At 39.1% G+C, this 11,748-nt stretch overlaps 1 protein-coding gene across 1 annotated transcript in view; it reads right to left on the minus strand.

The window, feature by feature from the left end:
- cacna1aa (calcium channel, voltage-dependent, P/Q type, alpha 1A subunit, a) overlaps positions 1–11,748 on the minus strand; it is a 110,513-nt gene that overhangs the window by 68,217 nt on the left and 30,548 nt on the right. Inside the window, exons 4-6 of the mRNA XM_037688521.1 lie at positions 7,115–7,206; positions 4,407–4,559; positions 2,683–2,870 (exon numbers count right to left, since the gene is read on the minus strand). Coding sequence (XP_037544449.1) covers positions 2,683–2,870; positions 4,407–4,559; positions 7,115–7,206 — 433 coding nt within the window. The remainder of the gene's footprint in view (positions 1–2,682; positions 2,871–4,406; positions 4,560–7,114; positions 7,207–11,748) is intronic.

Genomic DNA, 11,748 nt, shown 5'->3' on the forward strand with positions numbered 1-11,748 from the left:
CACACACACACACACACACACACACACACACACACACACACACACCATACAAGGTAATCAATGTTTTGCTTTGAACCCATACAGCAGATATCATAGCATCTGATCTTACAAGAACTATCGCTAGTAGTAAATGTTTATCTTAAAGGGATCATTCAGGGTTTTTTTTAAGTCATGTTTTGAGGAGGCGGCACAGTGGCACAGTTGGTAGAGCTGCAGCCTCTCAGCGAGAAGGTCGCCGGATTGAATCCCAGTCGGGGGCCTTTCTGGGTGGAGTTTGCATGTTTTCTTCGTGCATGCGTGGGTTTTCTCTGGGTACTCCGGTTTCCTCCCACAGACCAAAAACATGCATGTTAGCTGATGGGTAACTCTAAATTGTCCCTAGGTGTGAGTGAGAGAGTGGATGGTTGTCTTGTTTATCTTTGTGTGTCCCTGTTATGGACTTGTCCACAGTGTCCTCTGCCTCTCGCACAGTGATAGCTGGACATGGGCACCAGTGACCTCCGCTACCCAAACAGGAAGAAGCAAGTAAAATATAATGGACGTATGTTTTGGAAACATTATGAACAATTAGTATCTTACTTGCCGTAGATAATATGGGCTACACTGTAAGTGCTACAGCTAGCTGTGCTGATGTTCAATGTTTTATGTTTTGAGTGCTTAGTGTATATTTAGTTGATGTTTTTCTTAGTTCATATCTTAGATGTTATTACTGTTTTTCTTATACATTTTATTGTTGGATGTAACTGGGACCCCGTGTACATAATTTCGCTCCACCACATGTACCACATGAGGTGCGAATGACAATAAAGAAACTCTGACTCTGACTCTGACTCTGACTCTGACTAGCTGCTGCTGCTGCCATTTGTTGCACTTGGAAATGCTGTAGCCGTAGAATTTGGGATGTGAAAATGACATGTAATGTATAAATTTATACAATAAAGTTTACATAAACCACAAGCAAATCTTGGAGATTTGAGTTGTTTTCAGATGGCAGCAATTCACTATAATTTTGCTTTCTTGATTTGATTTGTCAGACTCGCTGCGTTTTTTCATTTGATGAGAATTAAACTCAACTTCTTCAAATTTGGGTGATTCAAAAAGCTTTTTACAACAGGTGAGATATTATTAACATTTTAAAAATATTCTCGGGGCCCCAGGCTGCACTGGAAGTATTATAGCTACATGCTGCTCCAACTATTCGTATAAGCAAAAAAACATTCTACTAACTACTATGACCTTTTTGAGATTTTTTTTAACCATTTAAAAAAGTATTGTGAAAAGGATAAAAGGCCGCACTATCATAGCAGCATCTATACATGCCCTCCGCCCAGCTTTTGAACCACCGTACGATCATATTCTCGCTGTATCTCCGTACAATGATAATAAAACTTGTTCTGATTCTGATTAGAGTTGTCATAAAATAGCAGTCAAATTAAACTCTATTTGTCCAAACTGAGGTAATTAAAAAAGCTTTCAAACAGGTTTTAATATCTTTCCACAAAACTCAAATTCAAAGCATCTGAACTGCTGCTTTAATAACGCCACTAAGTAAATTTTTGTCTTCTTTGTTATGGCGTTTTACTGCATATTAAATCTTACAATGTATGTGTTGGAAATGCAAGCAACAGCAGGAATCACATGAAGCTGAGTCAAGTTATTCCAATACATAAATGCATGTCTGCTACCATTTAGCTGCTCCGTCAGTAAATAAAACATATGAAACGCATTTGTTGGTCCTTTGCTATCGCTTCCATTTTCCTGTCCTCCCTGCTCTCTTTTTCTTTATAAAATTGTTTTTAGTTTTCTTCTGTATCATCTTTTGAAATTCCTCTTTGCTTTTTCTAGCTTTCTTTAAATGATTTCAGTATTTGTTTGGAATTTCTATTTATTCCTACGTTTCTAATCTTGTCACAGAATAGCCTCTGCAGCGATTATTCTTTTCCCCATTCCCACCTTGAGACCCCCATTTCTGTGGCCTCCTTGTGTATATCCACCTACCTCCTCCCTCAAACCTACCTCCTGCGTGTAACCTGGTTCTGCTGCTCTGTACCCAGTGTACCGCATCCCCTTTTTTTCTACCATTAAAGTTTTATTGCTCCCCTCCCCAGCAGCTGCAAGAATAACTCGGGCTGAGCAGACCCTTTTAAATATAGAGCAGCAGCGGGAAGGAGGGACAGGAGAGAGACTGTGTGCAAGGAACAGGGTAGAGGGAAAAAACGGATGATGGAGAGAACGAGAACAAGGAAACAAAGGAGCAATTAAGACCAGAAAACAGCAAGGATGTGAATAAGAGGGACATATGGAAGGGCGACAGTTAAAAAGACAACGACAGTAACACTCAAAGACCCTTACGTTCCACTGGTCTCCATAGCAACCATTTCCAGTGACAACAGGGAACTATTCAGCTTAATGGTTGAGTTTGAATGCATTCTGGTACCCACTTTATTATTTGATTCATGTGGTGCACATGCAAACATCTAATTTTCTTCACAGCCAGTTTTAGGTATTTGATTATTTAAGTGATATGTATTATATAAGTGTCATTGCGTTGTTTGCATGCTAATTTGTTTCACTGTAAGGTCATTTGTAATTATAGTTTTGAAATTTTACCCAAACATAAAAGTGCACCAAAACTGACAACAGTGTCCAGAAAAAAACTTAATGTTGTTGCGAAGTACTTACATAGTAGAGCAGTTCTGTCCAGCCCTCCATGGTGATGCACTGGAAGACGGTGAGAATAGCAAACAGGATGTTGTCAAATTGGGTGATGCCATAGTTTGGTCCCAACCAGTAACTCCTACAAACGGTGCCTTCTGGACACATCCGTGATGGAGGTTCGTGGCCACATGGAAACTCTTTTCGGATCTCTCCTGAACATTGATGGAAGCAAGAAATCAGAAGCAAAGGAAATGTGATTTATTTATTTATTTTAACATTAATGTGCACTGTTAACTTCTAAACGTGCTACTTTCTTAAAGGGTCCACAAAACACAAAACTACTAGGACTGAATGAGGCAAAAGCCAAATTCCAGTTCACCTCTTGTCTTTGGTGGTTAGGGGTGTCAAATTTGTCTATTTTTGGGATGTGGGTAAACGGCAAAGGTGCCATTTATTCTTCAAACAAAAGGCATATAAGTTGCATCAGCAAAGAACCTGACAAATGTTCAAAAATGATGTCATATGACAAAACCTGTTGAAAGATAACATTACATGCAAAATATAGGCATATTGTTGTATTTGTTAAGGAATCTGCACCATATGATAAATATAATCCTCTCGAAGAGGTTTCACATTATTTCCCAACATTTTAACCGCCGCCTCATTGCAGCGTCAGAAATATATGAGCCAATGGGCTGATGGTATAAAATAGGATTTGATCAAAATCTAGGAATAAAGCTTTTATGTAACAAACATTTTATAAACATTATGTGTATACCATATAAGCACAGTCAGTAGAAATAATTATTATAAATATGTTTTCCATTCAAACACATTTTGGAGTATGAGGTAAAATATCTTGCATAAAAACACCAACGATATCAACAAGCCGCCAATCAAACAGGCAACCTGAGTTAGAGCTGTCATTTCTAACTCAAACCCGGCCTGGACCGACCTGGATTAGGGCTGGGCCGTTACAATGTGATTAATGCGCAGGTCGGGTTGGTCTTGGGCTTTTCATTAGGTCAGGATCAGCCGCGATCCAATTATATGATAACATGGCCTGCCATACAACCACCAACCGTATGCAGCCATTTCACCGCAAGCTAACTGGCCTTGAAAGAGGTAAAAAGTTCAGTTAAGCTTCAGATGGGACTGTATTGCCAGGCAGCGATCCATCACCCAAATAGACGTTCATTCTGCCGCTGCACTCAGCGGACGCACGCGGCCGAAGACCCAAACAGGTGAGATCCCAAAGCAGACATGTGTGTCAGAGCTGCCCGCGTGTCTCAGTAATTTACAAGAATGCAGGCAGAAACGGGGTTTAAATGCTTTTTTACAACCATGAAAGGACAAATGCCCTCTCAGCTCCAAATCTTATGCACCTTATTCAGCTGCATGTCCCCGACCGTTAATAACTAATTAAAAATGTCGGGGGGTTTTGGGGTTCGGATCTGTAATTACATTGGGTGGGGTGGGGTGTGGTTCGGAAATTATGTCTGCGGGCTGGGCCGGGTTGGATAAAATATTTTGGGCCCGAATGCAACTCTAACCTGAGCGGACGGCGTGCTCTACCTTTTTGCTATTTATTTAGAATTCGAATAATACACAGATTTTGCTCCACTCGTGTTTGCTTTTCCCCCTGAATTAATTTCTATTTTTATCGTCGTAACTTTCTAAATCACAGCAGGGACAGATGCAGTCTTCTCTGGGGAACATAGTTAGCGCATGGGCACGCATTATCTTACCTGTGTTATTGTCAAAGCAGGTTTGATGGAATTTTCCAATGTAGAACTCCAGGCCGATGATGGCAAACATGAGGATGGCAAAGAAAAGAAGCAGGCCAATTTGCAGCAAAGGAATCATGGCCTTCATGATAGATTTGAGCACCACCTGTAAGCCTAAAGAAAGTGTATACAAAGTTAGGATTTGTATTATTATTGTAGATCATTACTTATTTTTCTGTTTTTTCCACTGGGTCCAGTTGCATAATTTTCTGGTTTTGACATGCGTGTCTGTGCTGCCCAAAACTACTCAAAACAGTCCTTGTCAGGCCACCAGATGTGCAGCAACAAGTCATATATCTGTCCATGGAGCAGCTCTCCACAACGCACAACATGCTCTTGTGGTCTACTGTATTTTTGTAAATGGACTGTACTTCAAGGATTCAAGGTTCTTTATTTGTCATGTTGACTGTACTTATACAGTGCCTTTCTATCTGACTGACACTCAAAGTGCTTTACACTACAATATGTGCCCTCATTCATACAGCACTCTACTACAGTATATCTATACAAATAATAATCTGTGCTTTATCACATTCATACACAGATGGGACACACATTGGAAGCAATGAGGTGTTGAGTGGACACTTGGGCATGTGGCTGCTGGTGGAATCAAACCCCAAACTCTTGCATTGGCGGACTGCTCTAACCACTCAGCCACAACCTCCCATTTTTGACAGAAGCTGCATTAGATGAGCTGAGAAAAAGTTCAGGAACCAGAAAGCACAAACATGAAATCAACTGGTCAGAGGGTGGTTGTCATGAATAACATACAGAAGGGGTTGACTGGAAGTATATTCCTCTTTAGATGTTCACACAGAATGATCTCCCCAATACAGTCTTCAAGACTTACATTGCACAGTCTACTAGAACATGGCTGGAGTATGGCAAGTTTGGAAAACCTCTTTTAATGTAAAGGCAATCCATCCATCCATTATCTTTTACCTGCTTCTTTCATTTTGAGTCACGGGGTCACCGGTGCCCATGTCCAACAATCACTGTGTGAGGGGCGGGGTACACACTGGACAGGTCGCAAGTCCATCACAGGGACACAGAGACAAACAAGACAAACAACCATTTACTCACTCACACCTAAGGACAATTTAGAGTTACCAATCAGCCTAATATGCATGTTTTTGGTCTGTGGGAGGAAACCAGAGTACCCGGAGAAAACCCACGCATGCATAGAGAGAACATGCAAACTACACCCAGAAAGGCCCCCGGACAGGGATTTGAACCAAGGACCTGCTCGCTGAGAGGCAGCAGATCTACCAGTTGCGCCACCGTGCTGCCTAAAGGCAATCATGATAAGGATATGCTCTTAGTTCTAAGTAAATAGTTTTTCCAACAATTTTCCTCATTCCAAAGACACTCTCCTGTACCCTCACTAGTATGTGTTCCCACACTAGTACTGCGTATGTCCACAATCACATCACGACCCATGTTCAGTTCTCGTATGACTGGCAGACCATGTCAGGTTGCAACTACTTGGTACCCTATGGGTATGCTCTCTATGCTAGGTTGTTTCCAGGACTTTGTTACAATCAGTCAAAGACTAAGCCTGATTCCAATTTTTGATGACCAAGCTGCACAAGTACAAGCAGGTCCTGCATAATGGATGCTCTGCCACTGCAGCCTGCACACGCAAAAGTCTCAAAAAATTGTCACGTCAAATGGGAGCCCACTCTGTTTTTAATATACACCTGAAGATCTCGCCGAGGCTCTGCAAAGTTAAAACATTCTGGGCGATTTTCTACCGTAGTCGAGTCGTCATCCATTGTGGAGGTGGACTTAAATCAGCTGCTAAGAAAATCAATCAAAAGAAAGGCTACAGTATAGTTGGACTTTAGGACTGTGGGATCTTGTGGACCACAGCACTGACTTTTAATCAGGACATGAATAAATTGAATAAAAGGGGTACATGTCTCCTTTATTGTACCTTAAATCGTAGTAACATTGAAACAGTTGTATGGTTTTTATTATGACAAATGGAAAGGCCGTCTGTCATTTGTGTGACATTTAAGATTTGTCATAAAATCAGCTTTAAAGAATGTATCAGTCCTTTCCAGTTCAAAATATTTGGTGGCATACAATGTCAAAAAGGCACCTACTTTACATTGAGATTCAACCTGCGATCACATAAAGTCTGAGTCAACAATTGCATATTTAGCTGAGTTTAAATCAACCATTTTTTTCTAAAATATGCCTATTGAGACAAAAAAAAATAATAATCTCTAAAGCATCATTACAATGTGAATTTGAAACTGAATTGTCTGTGCTCGGCCTTTACTAGTAAACATCATACACCAATATGACGCACTCTTTTCTAAATTTTCATTGAAACCTATGTAAGTTTTTGTGACGAGTAAGTGCTAGTTGGCCTGCTCAGGCTATAGGGCGAAACAGGCTATTATTAACACTGCAGTGGTAGTGATGCTGCAACTCTACCACTACCAGTACATTTGGAAAATGATCACATTGTGCAAAAAAAAGAGGCTTTTTTTTTCTTGGTGCATTATGCAAAACAGTACAGGAGGTGTATATGACATGAAACTAAATCCTTTTACTGTCTACGGTAGTTTAATTCTTCAAAACCTTTGTTAAAATGGTATATTAGCTGAATGATAAAAAAGCACAATAATAAATAAATAAAATATTTAAATAAAACTTACTGGGTATACCGGACACCAGTTTGAGAGGCCTCAGTACCCTCACAGCCCGAAGAGTCCGTAAGTCGAAATCTGAGCCCACAGTGGACAGAATCCTGAAGGGGAAAAGACAAATGCTTAGAAGTGTGTGCAGCAAATCAATATTCAAGCCAGTCAGGCTTGTCACTGTCAGTCAAACTCGCAGTTCCTCTCTTTCATGCACACACACCCCATACGGGGCTATTACAAGCATCTGGGTGAGCACTGTATGTAAATCCTGTAAGAGCTGAGCTGATCAATAGAGCTGACAAGTGAAGTAAGACGGAGAAGTGTATCAGGATGAGGGAGGGGCTGCGCTGAGGAGACGGTGTTCAGTATCCGGATGAAAAAGAGATGGAGAGATGCCGAGCAGAGGGAAAATGGGTTTGATGAAGGGAGAGAAAACCCGATGTAGAGAGGCAGCACTGGCAGACAGGGAGAATCAGTGATGCTGCCTTGCTTATTCAGTCTTTTCGTGTTCTTGAGCCATTTAAATTAATTCTGTCAGCCAACACAGTAAACACACTGTATTAATCCTTATCATGGACAAAAAAGTTAACAGCCAGAGAAGGTTAAGATGTTCCTCGGTGCTGTCAGACTTCCAGTCAGTCCCTTGTCTGACGCACTTTGTGAATCATCCCATTTCCCACCTCTCGCACTTTCATTCTGTCTCTGTAACACATTTCCTCTGTTTCAAAAAGATGCTCAGTGACACAGCAGAACTGTAATCACGTGTTTAAACTCCACCTGCTTTCTTTGGAATATTACAAATTAAGTTAGGAAGGCAAAGAAACCCAAATTAAGAGTCTATTTGTGGATTTGAACATAGAATTGATTCACCATGAAGGTCCATACTGATGGTGTATAGGCAAGAGTCCTTGTAATGACTTTGTGTGATACCTAATGCCTCACCAGGGGCTAACTTGCAATAGAGAGGTTCCAAGTTAGGTCACATGGCACTGATGCACTGTACCGTACTTCAGCTGTGTGTGCTGGATTGAAAGTCGTGAATGAGCGATTGTCAGAACCATACACAAGGTAGTTGCCATTAAGACTTACAACAGGGAAGTTGTTTAGAGGTAGAGCTCGAAATGGCAAACAAAATGTCAGACACTGTCAGTCAAAGTCACTGTCTGTAGACACAGAAAATTTCAAACCCTTGGATGTCTGGTAACAGCTACAGTGACACTTCAAGCTGGACTGTCTTATCGTGATGGCATTTGGTACCAAACAGAATACATTACATACAAGATTAGCTTTATGATTTGGAGATTAGAAGCAGAAATAGGGTCAAGCAAGAGAATCCATATTATTTTTAAACCAAATTGCGATGCATGTAAAATGTAGCCTAATTGTTTTTCTTGTATGTTTCCATCCTGCAGGAATTAAGACCAACAAAACGTGATTCAATAAAAGAAAACTGAAGAAATGGTGTCAGCGTCATCAGCTAGCAAGGCTGGTGGATTTTTGTAACCGACTCTTGTGGTATTTCCACGATAGTAATCAGAATGACAACTATAATACAAAGAAAAAAAAAAGGTTCAGAATGGTTTAAAAAACACTAAAAAGTTGGATTAAAAAAAATAATAATTTACAAGACCTTCCAAATATTTATCTCAAGCATGCATTAGCCTGATTAGATGTGCTTGGAAAAAGAACTCATTTGAACTAACAAAAGCTGGCATTAAAGGGAAATATGAACACTTTATAGCAAAGAATAAATAATGTGAAGTAATCACAGCGCAGGGAGAACTGAACCCAAAAATAGAAACATGAACTTGATGAAAAGTGTGAACAACCAAAATGACAAGTCAAGAATGAGACTAACCTGCATGCATACATGTTGAATGAAAAATACTGTGATTCATAACCAAGTGTGAAGTAATTCATACACTTATTAAAGTTCCTTATTTTAATTGTAAAGAGGTCTCACAGTCGTGATTCCACCGTAAACTTGTTTGTGCATTTGCATGACAAATTAGAAAATAGGCGTCTAAACGCCGGTGGTTAAAGTACCGAAAATAAACAGTAGTAGTGTAAAAACACTACAAATACAGAGTATTGATGGTGACGATTACAGTTAGTATAATAATAACACCGGGGGTAATGATAATGAGAAGAAAGGTGACAAAAGCACAGACGATGTTGATGCCTCCGATGGCGAAAACGTTGCTGATGATGATGATGATGAGGCAATCCAGAAATCAGTTTCCAAGCAGCATCTGCTGTCACAAACAGGGTCAGACTGATGAGGCAGTTCCTCATTGACACCGTCTCCACAGTTACAGGGCCCGTTCTCATTCATAAGCGTTTCCATGGCAACAGGGACCTTGGCTCATTGATAGAATCTCTGTATCACCTTGGTAACAGAGCCAAGGGAGGAGCAGAATTGATTTTTTCTTCTTCTTCTTCTTCTGTATTTAATGGGTATGTTTTCCAACTTACACAAACAAAAGCGCACGGAAACACATATCAGAACCGCACATGGGCGTGAGCTGAAACATATCGAGTGAAATAAATTAATGTACGAACGCAGGGAATGGGGTCATTTGGAGAAATCGTTGAAAAACAATATTTCCCCTGTCAGAGATAGAAGAGTACTGGGTATCCAGCTTCAAAACTAAATGAACACACGTGAACGCAAATAACTTGCACTATAGGAAGAAGGACACAAATAACGTGGAAGAATCAAACTATGCCATATTGCTCCAACACTATCTCTCCATCCATTCTCGTGGGAATCCAACACATTATACAAACAATATTTTTTGCCTGCTCTCCTTGTCTGCTTTCCTGCTGACTTCAGCTGAATGCGGCAAATTATCTGTGCTCAGATCCCTAACTAGAACACTTCATCTTTTCTCCAACCTTTAAAAATGTCTTTCCCTTGCCCTGTTCCTATAATTGAAACAGTTTGTGTTTAATGTATGAGCGTGATCTTGAATTTTCCCTTAGTTATCTAGATGAAGAAAAAACATTGTCGGATTATTCAAAGTTTTGGATCTACAACGTGCATATGTAAACGAGTTTAACGAAGCACCGCTTTTTCATTCCTGAAGACCATTAGGGTCAAATTTAGATGATGACATCAACACATAATAAATAACAGGACATTTATAGAACGTCCTAGACAGCATTTAATATTATGAATATTAAAGCTGTATGTTTTTCACTGGCTTCAAGACATATTTTAAACTAGAATATATACTCCTTAAGGGCAGTTCAGAGGTGAAAATTGTAAAATGGTCAAATGACGGCAAGAGAGGTTTACTAGATTTTCCATTTCCTCACATGTAGATTAAATAGATGAATGTTGATTGATGAATTTCAAGTAATTTCAAAAACACTGACAAATATCCTATTACGTTTTTGTCCTTGGTTCTACATGTATGTTCCATCTAATGAAATGGGAAGGCATAGCAGAGGACGTTTTACAAGACAAGTATGACCATAAGCTAAGGATAACTTATGGTGGCCCTGAAGTGTAAATGAACAACATTTGAAAAAACAGAATTACATTTGAAAAAACATACTAAAAACAACAAAAACACAACAATATTTGAAAAAATTGAATTACATTTGAAAAAACAAAATTATATTAAACCAAAGTGGAAGTGGCTGGAATCACATTAGAAAAAAACTGAATTACATTTGAAAAAAACGGAATAATTCAAAAATTATATAATTTCTGTTTTTTCTAATGTGATTCCCTTTTTTCAAATGTAATTCTGTTTTTTCAAATGTGATTGTGCTTTTTCAAATGTGATTCTGTTTTTCTCTAATGTGATTCTGTTTTTACAAATGTAATTCAGTTTTTTTTACAAATGTAATTCAGTTTTTTTTTCTAATGTGATTCAATTTTTTTTCAAATGTAATTCCATTTTTTCAAATGTGATTCTGTTTTTTTTTCTTCTAATGTGATTCAAGCCACTTCTGCTTTGGCTTAATGTAGTTGCGTTTTTTCAAATGTAATTCTATTTTTTTTTTAAATGTTGTTCATTTACACCTTAGGACCACCATAATAACTGGACTAATAATCAATACTGGAAATTAGACACAACTAGCCTGTTCCTTGTGCCAAACCACTGTAGTGGTTTACTATAATATATAGGTCAACAGACTGTATGGGTGCATACAAATGAGCTGACATTCAAAAAGACTGGAGAGCGGCGAACGTATCTTGCCATTTGTTTCCAGACATGTTAGATGTCATTCAAGCGCTTGCATGTTGGGAAACGAGCAGCTGAAAGTGCACAAAGGGTAAGCAGAAAATGGAAAGAAATGTTTGAAATGGAAATGTGTTTGTGTGTGTAGTGCAATGAGGGGAGTGGGCACTTATCCATGTGTGTGTATGAACATTGGACTGTGTGTTATCAAAGGTTTCTAGCAGAGGTAGAAAGAAAGGCCAAGTAGTGTTTCATCTTCAAAGAGCAGAGAATGAACAAAAAAAAAGAAAGAATGAAAAAGCTCAACCACAAATGTGTGTTGAGTGTGTGAGAATAGGATGTTGCTTCAGTCAGTTTATAAAGTATCATGGGAATGTCCCCTAATACATACTATATGTAAGAGCTGCACCATGATTACTTCAATCACAGCTTTTATATATATATATATATATA

The sequence above is a fragment of the Nematolebias whitei genome, chromosome 15, assembly GCF_014905685.2.
Source record: "Nematolebias whitei isolate Nwh7 chromosome 15, NemWhi1, whole genome shotgun sequence".
NCBI classification, from domain to species: Eukaryota; Metazoa; Chordata; class Actinopteri; order Cyprinodontiformes; family Rivulidae; genus Nematolebias; species Nematolebias whitei.